We start from the raw sequence: 21742 nt of genomic DNA on the forward strand, positions 1-21742 counted from the left end.
TCTAATTTCTGGAGGGACCAGGCGAGAGAAAAGGAAAATGCTTCAATTCTACCCACAGGTGTAGTTTACCAAATTGCTATAAATCATAACCAACTTGAGGGGAAGGGCTTCCCTATATCTGGAAAACACAGATCAAAACCAGTAACATTCCAGACAAAACCCATAAAAATTATAACCATATTCACCAGTTCACTCAGTGACCAATCCTTTTTTTTAACTTTTCATGAAGCCATCAGGTCTTCCATTAGGATTCTTTAAGTTCTTACCCAGTTCAGCAATATAATCTGAAATTTACCACGGACCTGTTATTGTCAGAAGGTCCTTCCTATGAATCTTCTTGAAGATGAGGCACTTTTGCAAAAGCATCAGAGTAAAACAATAACTGTCTATAAAAGACAAAAGACTTAAAAAGACACCTGGGGCTTCCCTGGAGGCTCAGTGGTTGAGAGTCCGCCTGCCGATGCAGGGGATGTGGGTTTGTGCCCGGGTCCGGGAGGATCCCACATGCCGCGGAGCGGCTGGGCCCATGAGCCATGGCCGCTGAGCCTGCGCGTCCGGAGCCTGTGCTCCGCAACGGAGAGGCCACAACAGTGAGAGGGCCGCGTACCCAAAAAAAAAAAAAAAAAAGCACCTGATTAAGCACCTGATTACAATGTACTCAATAAAGAAACTTGTTTACAATAACTAGAATTGTGACTGATTATACTCTTAACCCGTAAAAACCTTCATCTCTGGCAAGAAGCAAGTAACTGCATTTCTGACTGGAAAATTTCGTGCATTAGTCTTCCTCTCCTAAGCAGGTAAAGGTAGTAAACAGACCTCCTCAGCGTTTAATGTTCCGATATTTTATCCTATTTGAAATGACCCTTGAATTCTCTTCTTTCAACTTTAGTTTCAAGTTACCAAAATCTGGAGAGACTATTTTAGATAGATATTCCCAAAACGTAATTATTTCTATAGAGTTTAACTAAAAGCTCTTTTTTCTCCTTTACTCTTAGAGATCACAGAAGATTAAAGTTCCAGAGAGGCAAGGTGGATCATCTGCATCTCAAAGGCACCAGAGAAATACAAAAGAGAAATTCCTTCTAGAAAGCTAGCTTAACCAATTACAACAGGCTCACTTTGATACAACAGCAGAGGCATTAGAGGCCACTGTTCTCTAGATCTCTTGGCAGCCCCCATTCATCAAGGACAGCCACCATAAGACCCCATATATTAGTAGATAGCCACCCCAGGATTTCCCCAAGTTTCGGGCTCACCCCTGGAACTTCTGGGCCCTGCATGTTAGTGGACGGCCACCTCAGGACTACTCCCGCAACTTTCCATCCCCCATTCTGCATTTCCCTACGTCTCGGCGCTCCCGGGAGTTTCCTCAGTCTCCTGGCGGGCTCTGCCAATTGTTGGGCGGTACCCGCAAGCCTACAAGGCGTGTGCTTGCCCAGCTTTAAGACTGAAGAAAGAGCCCGGAGTCTGCAACAGAGACATCAATGGTTTAATGGATGGGGGAACTTACACTCAGAAGTAAGGTCCTGAAGCAACACCTCAACGGTCTTCTTCACTCACAGGGTCAGGGGGAAGGGGAGGTTACCAGTTATAGGGGAATTGATGTCAGGTGGGCTCATTAGTTACCAGGGAAACCAGCAAGGGGCACGCCCCTCACCACCCCTTTGATAAGAACAATCACCAGCTGGCGCCTGGGGCAAGTACATGGGAAGGTCAGTCTTGTGTGTAGGGTTTAGGTGAAGCAGGCACTGGTTGAGCAAGGGATGTCCAGAGAGCAAGAGAACAGCCATCTTGAGTGGCCTGATCATACAGCGTATAAAAATTACATCAGGGGCTTCCCTGGTGGCGCAGTGGTTGGGAGTCCGCCTGCCGATGGAGGGGACAGGGGTTCGTACCCCGGTCCGGGAAGATCCCACATGCCGCGGAGCGGCTGGGCCCGTGAGCCACAGCCGCTGAGCCTGCGCTTCCGGAGCCTGTGCTCCGCAGCGGGAGAGGCCAGGGCATAACAATGAGAGGCCCGCGTACCGCAAAAAAAAAAAAAAAAAAAAAAAAAATTACATCAAAAAAATCATACTTAATGGTTAAAGGCTAATACCTTCCCACTAAAATTGGCAATAAGGCAAGGGTGTCCCCTCATAATTATTTCTATTTGACATCATACTGGAGGTTCCAGCTAGTGTAATAAAGCACAGAAAAGGAATCAAAGACATACAGCTTGGAAAGAAAGAAAGAAAGCTCTACTACTAGATGACATAATAGTCTATGTAGAAAATCTGATGGAATTTACAAAAAAAGAAAAAGCCCCCAGAACTGAGTGTAACAGGGTTACAGTATACAAGATCAAAACCAAAAATCATATGTATTTCTATATATTAGCAATAAACAATCTGAAAATGACAATCTGAAAATGGACAATGTTCCATTCACATTCACAATATTATCAAGAAGAATAAAATCTCTAGAAATAAGTTTAACAGAAGAAGTACAAGATCTCTACATTAAGAACTACAAACCATTGCTGAGAGAAATTAAAGGAGATTCAAAAAAATATTTGCAAATCATTTATCTTCTAAGAGACTTGTAATCAGAATGTAAAAAGGACTTTTACAACTTAATAAGAAGACAACAAACAGCTTAATAAATATATAAATGGACAAACTATTGAGTAGGCATGTCACCAAAGAAGAAATATACCATATTTGTAAATGGAGAGATTCAAGTTGGCAATTCTCCAAAAATTGTTCTATAGATTGAATGCAACATCAGAATCTCAGCAGGCCTTTTACTTAAAAATATAATTTAAAAGTTGATCCTAAAATTTATATGGAAATGCAAAGGACCTAGAATAACCAAAATAATTTTGAAAAAGGAGACAAAAGTTGGAGGATTCATACTACTTGATTTCAAGACTTAATATAAAGCTAATTTAGAGAGTGTAGTATGACAATGAGGATAGACATATAGGTCAATGGAAGAGAATAGAGTCTAGAAATAAACCTTCACATTTATGCAAATTCGGTTTTGACAAATTGCCAAGGCAATCCAAGCGGAAAGGATTTTTTTTTTAAACAAATTGTGCTAGAAAAATTGGATGTCCAAACGCAACCAAATGCACTTAGATCCTTACCTTACACTATGCTCAAAAATGATCTTGAAATAGTTTATAGGTCTAAATATCAGAGATAAAACTATAGAACTTCTAGAAGAAAGCAGGAAAAACTTTGTCATCTTGGATTAGGGAAAGACTTCTTAGATCTAACACAAAAGAATGATTCATATAAGAAAATACTGATAAATTGGACTTCATCAAAATTAAGAACTTTTGTGCTTCAAAAGGAAGCATTAAGAAAATGAAAAGACAAGCCACAGACTGGGAGAAAATAATTGCAAGTCATTTATCTTTTAAAAGACTTGTAATCAGAATGTAAAAAGGACTTTTACAATTTAATAGGAAGATGACAAACAGCTTAATAAATATACAAATGGGCAAAATATTGAGTAGGCATGTCACCAAAGAAGATAATTAACGCTAATAAACATATGAATACATGCCATGGTAAACACATGAAAAAATTAGAGAAATGTAAATTAAAACCACAAAAAGGCATCATTATACAGGCGCTAAAATGGCTATAATCAAAACGACTAGCTATACCAAGTATGGGCAACAATGGGCAGAAACTGGAAACCTCAAACATCGCTAGTGGGAATGTAAAATGGTATAGCCATTTTGGAAAACATTCTAGCTACTTCTGAACAATTTAACTATGCACTTATCATATAACCCAACTGTACCACTCCACTCCTATCTACTCAAGAAAAGTGAAAATGTATGCACACACAAACACTTATATCCAAATGTTCACAGCAACATTATAAATGCCAAAACCTGGAAACAACTCAAATGTCCATGCACTGGTAAACGGAGTAAAAAAAAAAAAAAATGTGGTACCCATACAATGGAATACTACTCAGCAATAAAACGCAACAAACTACTCATACATGCACCTACATGGGTAGATCTCAACAGCATTATGTTCAGTAAAACACTACATACTGTATGATTCCATTTACAAAAATTTCTAGAAAGGCAAAACTATCCAGAAAGCATGTTAGTGATTATCTGGGGGCTAAAGGAATTGGGATGATGGATGTTCTAAGGATTATGGTGATTGCTGCATAACTATATCATTTTAGCAAAACTTATTGAAGTATATAATTATAATTGGTGAATTCTATGGTATGTAAATAATTCCACAATGATGTTTCTTAAAGGATAAAACACACCCTAATAACCAAGATATTCAGAGCAAGATGTGTATGTATAATATCATTCCATTTATGTTAAACATACTACATACATACATGCTAGTTAAGGCTACAAAATTTCTAGAAATGTGTGTATACAAACAATATGTTTGCCTCTAGGAAAAGGACTGGAATCCTGGGAAAGGAGAGATAATTACTTTTCATTGTATACCTTCTGACACTATTTGTTTGAAAAAATTAAACCACATAATCACTTTATAAATAAAAAAATCCTAGTAAATAATTTAAAACAACCATAATCCAGACACAAAGATCCAGGTGTATGAATTTGCTCTTGAAAATTTATGCTTATCTGAGTGAGGCCATAAGCACTTAGGAGTAGCCTATAATAAGATAAGGTGAATTTCATCACAAAAACATGGTGTTAGTTCCTATTAATTTCAGAGAGCTGACTACAAATTGTGGGAATCTGGGAAAACATAAGAGGATTTGACTAGAAATACTTTAAGCATTACAGGGTACTACATTCTGCAATTCTACACTGGCCACAAAATACAAACAAATTCCTTGTCCCCAAACACAAACAAAATGCAACCAAAACTTTGAATATTCGATTTCTATATCTGTCTGCAAAAATACTGAATCACTATGCTGTACACCCGAAACTAACACAATATTGTAAATCAACTATACCTCAGTAAAAACAAACAAACGAACAACAAAAAAAACTTAGAATACTTGGGGATTAAATGGGGGTGGGAGAGAGTGGAGGGAAAAGAAGCAAGAACAGGGTAATCTAGCTGATAGCAGGCAGACAGAAATGTTTTCAGGAAAGGTACAAATGGCAATAATATAAATACATATTATACATATATATATATATATATACATATATATATGAAAAAACGATTTCAGAATACTTTTTTCTGCTACATCATGCCTTTAAAAAAGGTATTATATATAAAAAGTGCCCAAACTTGTTTCTATGAATCATACAGTGGATACTGCAAAGTGATTTTCAGTTATTCCATTTAATATCAAGAACCTGTTCCAAAGATTTGATTTTCAGTTGCACATTAAGAAGATATGGCAGGGGCCTCCCTGGTGGCACAGTGGTTGAGAGTCCGCCTGCCGATGCAGGGGACACGGGTTCGTGCCCCGGTCTGGGAAGATCCCACATGCCGCAGAGCGGCTGGGCCCGTGAGCCATGGCCGCTGAGCCTGCGCGTCTGGAGCCTGTGCTCCACAACGGGAGAGGCCACAACAGTGAGAGGCCCGCGTACCACAAAAAAAAAAAAAAAAGGGGAAGAAGATATGGCTATTTAATTAAGGATATTTGTTTTAATCTTAAGCAATGGGTGAAATTAAAATACACTGTCAATATTTAATTATCAAGATTCAAGTGCTATTTTGTAATAATGCTTGAAGGTCACATTTAAGACTTCTGCTATCATATTAATTTTTATTTTTAAGATAGGAACATAGTACTTTGTATAGTGTTGCTCATAAATGCCTAATATTTGGTGTCCATTTTCACACAAAAATCAATAATGTTAATACTTCCTTGAAGGGAAAACACCTGCAGAGAGAGCCAAATACATCATAAAAGGTGCTTCTTTCAGCTTTGACTGCTTTCACTTGCATTTCAAACTGACAGGGCTTTCACCCTGTTTTGAGTTCTTTGAATAGACAATCACATATGTTTGCCACACGTGTGCTCTTCACGCACAAGTTCCTCGCAGTACTGCTCCTTCTGACGCATCCCTGCCGTAGCTTTGGTGCTAATCTACACTCAACAGACATTTAATGAGCATCTATGCGGCCCATTATACTAAGAACATTCCATCAGGTTAGGTAGTATTATCATCCCAATATAACAGATGAGACATCTGAAGCTCATGGACTAAGTGTCTTAAGTCCCCAAACTGGTAAGCAGAAAACCAGGACTTAGCCTGAGCCCTTTCATTTATACCCTGTTTTCAAGTATCCTCTCTATCTGTGACCCTTCCCTCCTTTCTCTCCCTAGTTTCACTGATAATCAAGAGCAGAGCAGGAAAGAAATGAAGGAGGTAGCCTCTGCTCAGCCCCATTCCCTTCCCCAAAGAGCAGGTGGAAGGGAAGAAACACCTCCAGGGCTCAGAGCTCCTACCACAGTCCTCACTGCTCTCAGTTCCATACTTCACCTGGAACACCCAGCCCAGAACTTCAGCCCCAAGCCTGTTCCATAGCTTTCTTCCCAGGGCACAGAAGGCACTATGGGTGATTATTATTATATTTTTAATATATATATATTTTAAACAAGTTTATTTTCTTCTTTTTAAATTTTCTTTATTTATTTTTGGCTGTGTTGGGTCTTCGTTTCTGCACGAGGGCTTTCTCTAGTTGCCGCGAGTGGGGGCCACTCTTCATCACGGTGCACGGGCCTCTCATTGTCGCGGGCTCTCTTGTTGCAGAGCACAAGCTCCAGACGTGCAGGCTCAGTAGTTGTGGCTCACGGGCCTAGTTGCTCCGCGGCATGTGGGATCTTCCCAGACCAGGGCTCAAACCCGTGTCCCCTGCATTGGCAGGCGGATTCTCAACCACTGCGCCACCAGGGAAGCCCTATGGGTAATGATTGATGGAGCATCCCTGTAGTAATTGAAGTGTCCTGAGCAACGCTATTTACAACTCTGAAATGATTTTTCTATGGAGACACAGCTCCCATTGGTCCTTATGGGGATTATCAAGACTGTACTTGAGCTTGGAAGGAGTTGAACCAGCTTCCACATGCTAGCCTGCAAACCTATGCACAGCTCAGAGTATCACTTCCTTGGGAAAAATCAGCTTTCTTAATTAAGTCAATGGAAACCAGTTTGAAGCCTCCACAACTGAAACATTAATGAACTTTTGGAATACAACCCACTTATACTCGGGAATTCAACCTTTACCCTCTCAGTTCACAGCCATATATATATATATATTTCCCCCCCCCCCCCTTTGGCCGTGTCGCATGGCCTGCGGGATCTTAGTTCCCCAACCAGGGATTGAAACCACACCCTCAGCAGTGAAAGCTCAGAGTCCTAACCACTGGACCGCCAGGGAATTCCCCACAGCAATATATATTTGTAAGACTGAAAACACTATTTTTATTGTGCTTAATATAATATAGGAAAAGATACATTCTCAAAATTAAAAAGCACAGCTTCCTGGACTCATGTTTTTCTTTCTTATTTACTCTTTTACCTTCATTTTTTAAAGTATGATTTCACAGACTTGTGGTTGCCAAGGGGGAGGGGAGGTGGGGGAGGGATGGATTGGGAGTTTGGGATTAGCAGACACAAACTACTATATATAGAATGGAAAAACAACAAGGTCCCACTGTATAGCACAGGAACTATATTCAATATCCTGTGATAAACCATAATGGAAAAGAATGTGAAAAAGAATACACACACACACACACACACACACACACACACACACACACATATCTGAATCACTTTGCTGTATAGCAGAAATCAACACATTTGTAAATCAACTATACTCAATAAAGTTAAAAAAATAAAAATAAAAATTTTAAAAGTGCCATTTCATTCAACTCCAGAGAAACTTCCATTTTTTCGATATTATTGTAAAGGTTCTACTACTTCACCTGCATACTGATTGCTGAGCCAGTGTTTATCTTACCTCCTCGATGGATAATCAAAGAAGTCTCGCTTCCAATGGGACAGTCCTTAAGTATATCCACTACTTCCGTATGGCTCAGGTTCTGTACATTCTGCTGGTTGATCTCAACAATGAGGTCGCCTTCACACAGGCCAGGGCATCCCTGAATGTCAAGTATTTGTTTCACCCGCTGTCCTGTAGGACTGTCTGCAATGGTGAAGCCAAAGCCCTGGGCACCTTTCACAATGGTTAAGGTCATAAGTTCAGCTTGGGTGGCCCCAGATGAAGCCATAGATACATTGTCGTCATGGACAGGTGGTGGATACGTGCTATCTAGCTGACCATCAGCTGGCATTGAGTGCAAAGTATGAGGCGGCCGATCTGTTATATCTGGAACCGACTGTGAGGTCCGAGAAATGTATTCCAAATATGTTTCATAGTTATGTCTTCCATTGACCATCACTGGAGGTGGCCTCTCCATTATTGCAAGGGGTGGCACCATGCTGTTAGCAGGATCTTCAGGATCAAAGGGCAAAGGGTAGCCACGACACAACACTAAGTTGACACTCTGACCAATAGGAACAGACTGGAAAAGTTTGACTACATCTGCATGAGTGTGTCCAAGGACACAAACTTCATTAATATAGACAATGACATCACCTGCAAGGGAAAAAAAGAAAGAGATTGACAACATGAGGTAAGTTCAATTAACGCTGACATAGAGAAATGGAATTATTTATGAGACTAGTGAAAGACGGTGCTGTGTTTCTCAGTAAGCAGTGAGAAGATCAATTAGAATAGTATTTAAATTCCCTGTAGGTGACTCAAGGTTACAACAGGTCTGCCAACAAATATAGTGATTAAATGCTGAAAAAAAATGCTATTTGGTTACTCCTGAAGTTCAGAAACAACTCCATATTCAGAAAGAAAAGTTTAGAAGAATTTGTACCTTGAAGAAGCACACATTCTATGCTTCTTTTTCATCTTCAGGGCAAATCAGTTAATAGAATTTTCAAATTATTGAGAAGTGGTAGTCATAAGTTTTGGATGAAGAACAAAGCCCAGTATATGGGTTTTTTGCTCTCACTTGTCTGAGTCAACTGTCTTTTTTTTTCCTTTTTATGGAAGAGGAAAATATTTTGCCCATTTTATTTTATCTCTCTATAGCAAAGTGTAATTGCAAAGGTTCCATGTCTACACAAGTAAAGATCAAGAGGACAGATTAGGGGATCAGCGATCTGGGTCCATATCCTGGCTCTACTACTTAGCAGATCTGTGCGACTGGGCAAGTGACTTACCTGCTTTGAGCCACAGTTCCTCATTTGTAAAGCTGCTGTGAGGGTGAAATGAGATGATGCAGGAAAAGGGCTTGGCACAATGCCTGCCATATGGTGAGTGCTCAATAAACGTGGACCATTATCAATATTATTGTTGCTAAAATAGGAGGAAGGGGATGTGAGACCCTAGCTTTCAAAGAGGAAGCTTCCAAAGACATCCTCTCATCGTAGATAAAGTGATATTTCTGCAGATCTTTTCAAAAAAGGCATTTGTCCTTTCTCCCCAATGAATTTAATCACAGAGTTACAGAAGCCCACTGATCAGAAGTTAACTTTATGTTATTAAAAATGTCCTGAAGGCAAATTATTCATTATAAAATATATCCAGAAAGACAATATTTCCTTCTTAAAATGCAGGGAAAACATGTTTGTTTGAGATGTTGTTTAAAAAATTCAATTATGTATGAATAACAGTTTTATTTTCGGAGCACTGCTCTATCATGGATTGATATTTTTACCCTCAAAACCCATAATATTTGAGAATTGAACTTGCAAATTGAGATTGTGCCTGACTAGGCTGAAGAGTATATGAGAGATTAAAAGACATGTTTTCACAGATTGTCAAATGAGTAATTCAACAGTTATCAGTCTATCAGGATACTTCTGAAATGGGTAGTGTAAATGGCTAGGGATTTCATTCTGAGACATCATTGCCCATCAAAATTGCAAACATCAAAAATGAAAAACAGAGTTGAATTTTCAGAGTTAAATACTTTTTTGGCTTCTCTTAGTTGTCTGATACAAAATGATTTCTCCACTAAATACACTTTAAAAATAAATAATTCTATGAATAGAACATTGCTGAGTAAAATGCCCTTAACTACATACTCTCAGCTAACACTCTTCCCAAATGCTAGAGAACTGCTTGAAAGTGCTAAAGATATAGACAGAAAAGCAAAAACAAACAAACAAAATGAAACAAAACAAAATAACATTTTCAGTGATCCAGGTTAGGTCTCATTCTGGAAAATGTCACAGACTATGTGATTGGTCAGGTGGAATCACTCTTCAATTATGTCTTTCAGAGAGGGTGCTGGTGTAATGTCTGGGACACTGGGCCATGACTCAGGACTGAATTGGGATGGGCATCCACTCTGCTACTGTGACTTCTCAACAGACCGTGGCAGTTGGGAATGTTTTGGCATCATTTTTAACTGGTTAAGGTCATGCCAGAGTCCCAGAGAAGTATCTGATCCAGACAAACTTTTTTTCTTCTCCTCCTTGCCCCTTCTATTTTTAAAGTTACTATATATATTTATACACTGAAAGGTTGAAAGACTATAAATACTTGTGTACTACCACCCAGCTTAATGATTAGAACATTGCTTATATCAGTTGAAGCCCCCTGGGTAGCATCCTCTCCCACTTGCCCTCCTTTACTGCCCTTTCCAAAGGTAACCATTGTCCCGCATTTGAGGTTTGTTAATCACATGTACTTTACATTTTTATGACATATCTAGGTACACATAAACCCTACACAGTTTAACGACTAAATAATATCTCTTAAAATGTTTTTGCATATTTTAAACCTTTTGTAAATGGTATACATATTAATCTTCTGTAATCTCTCCAAATGTATTTATGATACTTATCTCTTTTGATACATTTACCTCTAGTTCATTAACTTTCATTGCAATATAATATCTGTTGGATGACTACATCATTATTTATTAATATTTATCCATTCTTTTGTTAGTGGACACTGGGGTTCTTGTGAATTTTGGGCTATTAAAGATAACTCTGCTATGAACCTCTTTCCATGGCCCTTATGCACATATGGGAGAGTTTTTGTGAGGTATCTACCTCGGGGTAGAATTTCTGGACACAGGCCAGTTGTGTCTTCAACTTTGTTAGAAACGGGAAATGGCTGACAAAATTGGTCAAATCGGTTTTCACTCCCCTCGGTAGGGTATCAGAATTTTCATTGCTCCCCATCTGACACAATGCTTGCCATTCTCAGACTTTTAATTTTCAATAATCTAATGGGTGTGATCATGGTTTTAATTTGCATTTCCCACTCTGCTAGTAAGGGTGAGCATCTTTTCATATGTTTATTGGCCATTTGGGTTTTCTCTTTAGTACCTCTCCTTTCCCCGTTTTTCCTATTAGGTTAGTCTTCTGTTTTTAAACACATTGACTATTTTTCTGCCCACCTCCATTCTCGATCCAACATCCTCTGTAGGTTTGGGAGGCTGCATGGTATAGTAGACATTACATGGAATAGGGAACCAAACGTCTTTGGACTGATTCCCAGCTCCATCACTTACTAGCTGTGTGACTTTCAAAACTAATTTAAATCCTCTGTGATTCAGATTCTTCAGAAGTAATGAGGAACAATAATAATAGCAACTTAGTGTGCTACAGGAAATAGCAAATGAGATCACACAGGTGAAAGTGTCTGTAAGCTGTAAATTGTTATGCGAAGGATAATTGCTATTTCACTAATTATTATCTGTCCTTGGTTATATCCGTCTATAAAATCAGGACAGTCCCACCAAGATATTCCCACCACAGTCATAATTAAGGGATGAATATGAGTTCCTGAGTGGGCAAGTGAAAGGCAGGAAAGTAACAAATGCCATTCTCCTCTATAGCTCTCCCTAACTTTAATCACAGTTAACAAACTCCCCAGCCCCCAAGCATGCTTTATTCTTCCTTCTGCTATGCCAGAAATTCACAGGAAAAAAGAACTAAGTTCAAAGCTCTCACAGTTCCCTGCCAGGTCTAAAGAGTAGTTATTTGAATTATAGTGATTAATATTATCTATTATAGTGAGTTTTAATGTGATCTTGCTATTTAGAAACAGAATAAGAACTATTTGTGGTTCTTAGTAAGACTGCCTTCTAAAATTTATGGATATTTTCCACTCAGAGCAATTTTTCAAGTCATCAAGCAAGCAAGTGATAAAGGACCCTGCAATAATACCTTTGTGGAGCTACTCAGAAGGTTTCTGAATGTAAAAGATGAGGGGCCAGTTATCACAGGACAGAACTATCTAACAACTTGACACTACTTAACTGCTCACTTTAAAAGTAAATGGATGCCTAGGGCTTCCCTGGTGGTATAGTGGTTAAGAATCCACCTACCAATTCAGGGGACACGGGTTCGATCCCTGGCCCAGGAAGATCCCACATGCTGCGGAGCAACTAAGCCCGTGCGCCACAACTACTGAGCCTGTGCTCTAGAGCCCACGCTCTGCAACAAGAGAAGCCGTGACAACAAGAAGCCTGTGCACCGCAACGGAGAGTAGCCCCTGCTCGCTGCAACTAGAGAAAGCCCGTGCGCAGCAACGAAGACCCAATGCAGCCAAAAATTTAAAAAAAAAAATACATAAATTTATTTTTTTTTAAAAAAGGAAATGGATGCCTAGACACTGTGTTATGCCAAAACTATTGTAGATGGAGACGTAAGCAAACATTTGCTTATTCAGAGGGAGAACTCATTGGGTAGGATATTTATAGACCATGCTGTATGAATGTCATTTACATGTTGTGAAGTAAAAATATGAGCCACCTGGTATGTGCCTTCTGATGGTGCCACACCAAGTCCTGAGATAGACTGGGCTTATGAGCACAGAAATGGACGTCGTTAGGAAAACCGGCTCCAGGTCTAACCCTGTTGGCCTACTTAAACGGGAGAATGGAAAAAGAGTCACTTGATGTCTCCATCTCTCAATTTATTCTTTTATAAAATGAGAATTAAAATATCTCCTCCATTTCCTCTTTCACAGGGCTACTGTGAGAATGAGATCATCCTTATGAAAACACTTTTAATTTTACCAAAGAAAGGTTCTCCATAAAAATAAGATGCTGCATTTCTTTTGAGAGCCTAGCACACGTTTGCATTGCCATATTGCCTGCAAGGTTACATTGTTTCCTATATGGCCATTCACTTTAGGACATATTGAGGCCAGATGGTTTTAGGGCTATTGCCTTCAGGTCTATTGGTCAAATTTGGTGTGACTGATGAGCTTGGTGTCCCCAACAGGGCTGATCTCATTATGACCTGATTCCCAGTTATGGGATTTCAAAGTGCAAGTGAAGGAGAGTGAGGCTGATGAAGCAGGAAGTGTAAACTGCTGGCCTGTCCGAGAAAATGTTCTAAGGTAATTGGTTTCTTTCTTAGTCATGGAAATCAAAATACAATATTGGATACCTCTTGGGTACTTCATCATTTTGGATAAAATAGAGCACTCTTTAGTAAAGCACTGATTGCTTAAAATGGAGTTATTTTTAGACCTCTTTCCTCTGCTCCCACCTTCTTTGAGTCACTGAGGCTATACAATCTTCCTTTTCAGCTGCTCTCACTTGCCACCTGCTGTCTACCTTCCTTATGCACCACCTTGGACCAGACTAGTTCACTTCACACCCCATTCTGATCCTACTGTCTCCTCTATTAACTTCAAACCACTCAGCCTTCAGACCTACTGCTTAACACTCTTTACCACTAGCCTTTCCAACTTGTGTTTGTATTCACCCCCCCAATAAGTTACCTTTCTTGGGAAGCTGGTATCTTTACTGTTCATAATTCATAACTTGATAACTTGCCTTTTTATTTGAATCCTGCTGTTCCTCTACCCTCAAGTGCACGTCTTGTCTATGTATAACTTCATTCCAGATAATTCATTTCTTTCCTGACCTCTTCAAAGATACCTTCCATTATTCCTACACAGATTGCTCCTGTCTCACGTTTGTGACTACAGACTCACCTCAAACTTTATTCCTTTGTGAGAGTTTTCTACCTGTTCCAAGTTTTTTCCGTAAAACATAGAGTATCATTACTATGCTGAGAACTTTTTAGGTATTTAGGATAAATTCTCATTAAATAAAGGATAGAAAGACTTAGGAAAATAAAAACTGGATTGGATTTCACAGCTAAATTCACTGCTGTGTTTCTAACTTGTTTTTGCCAAGTCATATAGATTTTTATTAAAAGAAAAAAAAAATCTCACTGACTACTCCCATCCCACCAATTACATGTATTTTACATTGAAAAGTTACTATTTTTTGAGTTTCCTCTCCAGCTAATACAATTTGACTGCCCTTTCTTCTTTCTGAAGCTTGTGTTAGTTTGTGTTTTTTATAATAACAATATACGATTTTATTATAACAGGCAATTTTATTATAATATTGAATATTCATTTTCCCTCTATTCTATAACCCCCCAAAACATAATAAATTTTGACATGTACTTTTGGGCATGTGCCACTCATCACTTCAATTAAATTGAAAATAACTGTTCTTGATAAAATGTATTCCCCAAAGTGAAGCACTGTGGTATGTCAGATAGACAAATAAAATTAAAGCTGGGTCTCCTTGGGTTGTTCTTTGAGAAAGTCATTCACCTGTTTCATCATCTATAAAATGGGCTAACAACAGCTGTTCTATCTACCTTATAGGAAAGAGATGTCTGTGAAAATGCTCAGCTATCATGATATTACCTATATAAATATACATATTAAAAATTTTTAACAAATGACTGATAAAGAGTGGAAAGCAAGAATATCCTAAGAAGGAGAAAGAATAAGTAGCTCAGTTTTAAAAAAAGAAACTGCTGAATTTTATTAAATTATCTGGCAGTTTGCTTGCAGAAATTTGAGAGGACAGATAATGTTCATCCTTGTAGCTGAATACACTGTTTCCCAACAAGGAAGACGAGTGCCTCATGAAAGTATCCTCAGCCTCCTCATTCCCTTCTGGAATAGAAGTACAATGTGGCTAGGGTGGAGGGATCAGGACAGAGGATGGGTGAACTGTGTGGCAGGGGCTGTCGGGGGTGGTGGTGGATGGAATGTGGAGCATCCACACGTGAGGGTCTTGGCATTTTCTCAACTATGTCACGAAGTGAGAAAGGCCTGGTGATAAGTATCCCCCAGATACAGGGGCTTTTGCCTTGCTTTCTCAGTTTTCCTGATGAATTTGTTACAGGGTTCAATGCTTCTTATTGCCCCAGAGTTTTTCCTTATGCCTAAATCTAATTTCTTTTGCTAAAAATCACTATTTCCTCAATTTCCATTCTCATAAAAGTGGAAGCATCAGTCTTTTGGAATAATTTAAAGCAGTTTCTCAAATTCCCAAATGGCCTCTTCAGAGTGAAAGTTATTAAAACAGCCATCAATTGGAGAAGATTCCATCTTGGAGGTTCTGGAACTTACCATCATTCTATTGACTTTAAACATCTGTCTTGCAAAGAGCATTACTGCAGACACCAACAAATTTTGCAGAAATGCAAAAGCAAATACTTAGGTTATGGAAGGTATAGAAGGCAGGACAAAAGCCTTCATCAGGAGAATTTTAGGTTAATTCTTATGTGCTACATTATAAATGACATTGTGAATGAAAATGAGTTGAATTGATCTGTAGCACTAAAATAAGATGTTTTAATCCTCTTTCTTTCTTTCTTTCTTTTTTTTTACATTATAAAACCAAGTGTGGCATAATGGAGAGAGCACTGATTTAGGAGTCAGAAGGTTTATGCTTACGGCAGAAAGTTTATGCCAGGTATGCCAATAATTAGTGGTGTCATTCTCTGGGTCTTATCCTTCATTTGTTTACTAATTTATTCAGCAAAGATTTACTACCATGAGTCAGGCACCATAGCATAAATAGAGAAGATTGAACCAGATGATTTCTAAGACATTTTCTTCACTCTGAAATTCTAACACTAAGGTCCTTGGAGTCTACCTCTTAGCTATGTCTGCAATTGTTCCACCACCCTAGGTTGGGAACTTACCCATTGTATGAACTCCTGGAACAGTCCCTTAGCTGGTCTTCCTGATGTCATAGCAGGAGAGACTAGGGAAGGAGGAGAGGGAAGCCTAGCATATGGAATGACTCAATGAGTCTGTGGGATTATGGGGTTACCTAATCTCACCCCATATTGACTAGGATTACATGGAGTTGTTATTAAGCCCCCTCTTCTGGTCAGGATCGTCTCAGGAACCAGGAGAGTGTTACTATTCTGCAGGTCACAGGCATTAGTTTCAGGGACTTTAAAGCACTGGGCACTGCCTTCCACCTGCCTCTCTATCAACTCATTTTTCATACCATACTCTCTGATGTCCTTTCTACTTAATATCTTTCAGTGCCTGCTCATAAAAAGAGAATAGAGTCCAAGTTCTCTAGCTCAGCATATAAGGCTCTCAGTCTACATTTTCACCATTTCTTGCCTCTTTCCAACCTACTCTGTACTTTAGTTGGGCCAAGCTCAGAGCTGTGTCCTACACATGCCACATCTTTCCATCCTCTCACTCTTCCCATGCTTTGTCTCCACTAACAAACTCCTAGTTACCCTGTGAGACCAACTTCACTTTTTGGATCATCTTTCTGACCACCATTTATTGTTGAGAGTTAGTGACCTCTTCCTGTGTGTTACTCTTCCTGACATCTTAATTCTTCTACCTTTCTAACCACATTAACCTCACCTAGAGCTTCTCTGACCATAGTGGCTACCATTTTAATATACTTAATATTTATCTGGCATTTAACAAATTCTATTTTACCTGATCCTTCAAAAATCCATTTGAGGTTATTACCATTGTTACCTGTATTTTATACATGTGGAAACTGAGCCTAGGAGAACTGAACCCTGGTAATTAGGTAAGATTTAGGAATTGAACCCAAGCTTTAACACAAATGTTAACAATTTCAAACAGACCAGGACATATTTTGACTTGGGGACACTTTTGTGTCCCTCCAATCGTACCAACTGACATGCTGGGTAAAATACCCTTAATTCCTGAATATGAAAATTGAGAGATGAACTGCAATATTCTTTTGATTACTCAAGTTAATAGAGGGAAGCAGTGAAGCAAATAATTGCAAACTGGGGAATCCACTGTAATATCCCAGTCCACTTTCTGCAGTGCTCCAAAATGAGCTGTTTGGAAGAAGGCTTTGAGGATGCTGACGCAGAGAGGTGACAGGGTACTGTAACCCACAGAACTCTGTAACCATCATAAGCTATATTATAAATTATATCAGTAGCTATGTGATTTGGGGCAAGAAATTTAACTTTTCTTGGTCTAGTTTCTTTTCATGCATGGAAAATCAGAAAAGGTAGTTTCAAAGGTGCAGCTTTAAAAGTTCCTATATCTGACGAGAATGTGGAAAGCCCTTCTACTGCACTCATATAAGGCATTGGGAAATTTCACTGGTGCTGTTAAACAGACAAGTGACAGGCCTTTGGGGGCTTACCCCAAGGTTCCTTGATTTTTGACAAACAGCCAGTGATTCTAACACTCTTATCTATAGGCAAAATGATACCAAGACGTTAGCATGGCTCCGTGTTTCTCAAAAGAATGAAAGCCTTCTTAATCATATTTTATAATTTCATCTGTGTGACCTGGTGCAGATGCCTAATTAAAAGCTTGGTAAAAAAAAAAAATTATGTTTAATCAGCATGCATCCGACAATTACTCTGGCAGATGTGAATTAGGCTGACGATATATTTACATTTCTTTTGTGTTTGGCACTGAGTGGTAAGATATATTTAAATGCTTGCATTTTACTTTGTTGGAAAGGAGGAAGAAAGAAATACATTCTAAGAGAATCTAAAGACACTGATTATTTGCTGATCTGGCAGAGATGAAACAACACTTCAGATTAAAGCTATAAGTAAAAAAAAAACTATAAGTAAAGCCACAAAAAAAAGTACAAAAGACTGTTTTTGTTTCTTTTTTTCTTTGCAAAACTCCAAAGAGCAGAGGCTTTCTAAATAGCTTCCTCACGTTAGGAATTCAATATCATAAAATGTTCAGTGAATCTATTTTCCTAAAAGAATGCAATGACTTTTAAACAAAGACAAGAAAAAGAGACAAATAAATTAACAGAGGGGCCCTATAAAATGAAAATAGGTTCCTGCATCTAAAGATAACTTTGGTCCACCAAAGACCTCCTGGTCCCAAGTAATATCAAATGTCAAAAGCTCTACCAGAGATCTCCATCTCAATGCTAAGACCCAGCTCCACTCAACGACCAGCAAGCTACAGTGCTGGACACCCAAACAACTAGCAAGAAAGGAACAGAATTCCACCCATTAGCAGAGAGGCTGCCTAAAATCAGAAGAACGTCACAGACACTCCAAAACACACCACCGGATGTGGTCCTGCCCTCCAGAAAGACAAGATCCAGACTCATCCACCAGAACACAGGCACTAGTACCCACCACCAGCAGGCCTACAAACCCACTGAACCAACCTTACCCACTGGGGCAGACACCAAAAACAATGGGAACTATAAACCTGCAGCCTGAGAAAAGGAGACCCCAAACACAGTAAGTTAAACAAAATGAGAAGATAGAGAAATAAACAACAGATGAAGCAGCAAGGTAAAAAGCCACCAGATGAAACAAATGAAGGGAAATAGTCAGTCTACCTGAAAAAAGAATTCAGAGTAATGATGGTAAAGATGATCCAAAATCTTGGAAATAGAATGGAGAAAATACAAGAAACATTTAACATGGAACTAGAAGAACTAAAGAGCAAAGACACAATGATGAACAACACAATAAATAAAATTAAAACTTCTCTAGAAGGAATCAATAGCAGAATAACGGAGGCAGAAGAACGGAAAAGTGACATGGAAGGTAATATAGTGGAAATAACTACCTCAGAGCAGAATAAAGAAAAAAGAATGAAAATAATTGAGAACAGTCTCACAGACCTCTGGATAACATTAAACACAACAACATTCAAATTATAGGGGTCCCAGAAGAAGAGAGAAAAAAGGGACTGAGAAAATATTTGAGGAGATTAGAGTTGAAAATTTCCCTAATATGGGAAAGGAAAGAGGCAATCACGGACAGGAAGCACAGAGTCCCATACAGGATAAATCCAAGGACAAACACACCAAGACACATATTAATCAAACTATCAAAAATTAAATACAAAGAAAAAATATTAAAAGCAGAAAGAGAAAAACAACAAATAACATACAAGGGAATGCCCATAAGGTTAACAGTTGATCTTTCAGCAGAAACTCTGCAAGCCAGAAAGGAGTGGCAGGACATATTTAAAGTGATGAAGGGGAAAAACCTACAGCAAAGATTACTCTACCCAGCAAGGATGTCATTCAGATTCAATGGAGAAATTAAAACATTTACAGACAAGCAAAAGCTAAGAGAATTCAGCACCAACAAACCAGCTTTAAAACAAATGCTAAGGGAACTTCTCTAGGCAGGAAACATAAGAGAAGGAAAAGACCGACAATAACAAACATCAAACAATTAAGAAAATGGTAATAGGAACCTACATGTTGATAATTACCTTAAATGTAAATGGATTAAACGCTCCCACAAAAAGACATAGACTGGCTGAATGGATACAAAAACAAGACCCATATATATATGCTGTCTACAAGAGACCCACTTCAGACCTAGGGACACATACAGAAAGTGAGAGAATGGAAAAAGATACTCCATGCCAATGGAAGTCAAAAGAAAGATGGACTAGCAATTCTCATATCAGACAAAATAGACTTTAAAATAAAGACTATTATAAGAGACAAAGAAGGACACTACATAATGATCAAAGGATCAATCCAAGAAGAAGATATTACAATTGTAAATATTTATGCACCCAAAAGAGGAGCACCTCAATACATAAGGCAAATGCTAACAGCCATAAAAGGGGAGATCAACAGTAACACAATCATAGTAGGGGACTTTAACATGCCATTTTCACCAGTGGACAGATCATCCAAAACAAAAATAAATAATGAAAAACAAGCTTTAAATGATACATTAAACAAGAGGGACATAACTGATACTTATAGGACATTCCATCCAAACACAACAGAATACACTTTCTTCTCAAGTGCTCATGAAACATTCTCCAGGATAGATTATGTCTGGGGTCACAAATCAAGCCTTGGTAAATTTAAGAAAACTGAAATCATATTAAGTACCTTTTCCGAGCACAAAGTTAGGAGACTAGATATCAATTACAGGAAAAAACTGTAAAAAACATAAACTCATGGAGTCTAAGCAACACGCTAATAAATAACCTAGCGATCACTGAAGAAAATGAAGAGTAAATCAAAAAATTCCTAGAAACAAATGACAATGAAAACACGACGACCCAAATTCTATGGGATGCAGCAAAGCAGTTAAGAGCAAAGTTTATAGCAATACAATCCTACCTCAAGAAAAAAGAAACATCTCAAATAAACAACCTAACCTTACACCTAAAGCAATCAGAGAAAGAAAAACAAAGAAACCCCAATGTTAGCTGAAGGAAAGAAATCATAAAGACCAGAGCAGAAATAAATGAAAAAGAAATGAAGGAAACGATAGCAAAGATCAATAAAACTAAAAGCTGGTTCTTTGAGAAGCTAAACAAAAGTGATAAACCATTAGCCAGAATGATCAAGAAAAAAAAGGGAGAAGACTCAAATCAACAAATTAGAAATGAAAAAGGAGAAGTAACAACTGACATTGCAGAAATACAGGGATTATGAGAGATTACTACAAGCAACTATATGCCAATAAAATGGACAACATGGAAGAAATGGAAAGATCCTTAGAAAAGCACAACCTGTCAAGACTGAACCAGGAAGAAATAGAAAATATAAACAGACTAATCACAAGCACTGAAATTGAAACTGTGATTAAAAATCTTCCAATAAACAAAGCCCAGGACCAGATGGCTTCACTGGATAATTCTATCAAACACTTAGAGAAGAGCTAACACCTATAATTCTCAAACTCTTCCAAAACACAGCAGAGGGAGGAACACTCGCAAACTCATTCTATGAGGCCACCATCACCCTGATACCAAAACCAGACAAAGATGTCACAACATAAGAAAACTACAGACCAAAATCACTGATGAACATAGATGCAAAATCCTCAACAAAATACTAGCAAACAGAATCCAACAGCACATTTAAAGGATCATACATCATGATCAAGTGGGGTTTAATCCAGGAATCAAGGAATCTTCCATAAATGCAAATCAATCAGTGTGATAAACCATATTCACAAATTGAAGGAGAAAAACCATATGATCATCTCAACAGATGCAGAAAAAGCTTTCAACAAAATTCAACACCCATTTATGATAAAAACCCTCCAGAAAGTAGGCATAGAGGGAACTTACCTCAACAAAATAAAGGTCATATATGAGAAACCCACAGCCAACATCATTTTCAATAGTGAAGAACTCAAACCATTTCCACTAGATCAGGAAGAAGACAAGGTTGCCCACTCTCACTATTACTATTCAACATAGTTTTGGAAGTTTTAGCCACAGCAATCAGAGAAGAAAAAGCAATAAAAGGAATCCTAATTGGAAAAGAAGAAGTAAAGCTGTCACTGTTTGCAGATGACATGATATTATACATAGAGAATCCTAAAGATGCTACCAGAAAACTACTAGAGCTAATCAATGAATTTGGTAAAGTAGCAGGATACAAAATTAATGCACAGAAATCTCTTGCATGCCTATACACTAATGATGAAAAATCTGAAAGAGAAATTAAGGGAACACTC

General features: G+C 38.4%; 1 protein-coding gene across 3 annotated transcripts in view; it reads right to left on the reverse strand.

Moving 5' to 3' along the window:
* MAGI2 (membrane associated guanylate kinase, WW and PDZ domain containing 2) overlaps positions 1-21742 on the reverse strand; it is a gene marked incomplete at its 3' end in the record, with an annotated part of 1335869 nt that overhangs the window by 223230 nt on the left and 1090897 nt on the right. For all 3 annotated transcript variants that reach the window (XM_082846749.1, XM_082846748.1, XM_082846750.1), the window contains exon 10: positions 7938-8576. In XM_082846749.1, the coding sequence (XP_082702875.1) occupies positions 7938-8576 (639 nt within the window). The remainder of the gene's footprint in view (positions 1-7937; positions 8577-21742) is intronic.

This window comes from Leucopleurus acutus, assembly GCF_964270905.1.
Source record: "Leucopleurus acutus genome assembly, chromosome: 9".
Classification (NCBI taxonomy): domain Eukaryota; kingdom Metazoa; phylum Chordata; class Mammalia; order Artiodactyla; family Delphinidae; genus Leucopleurus; species Leucopleurus acutus.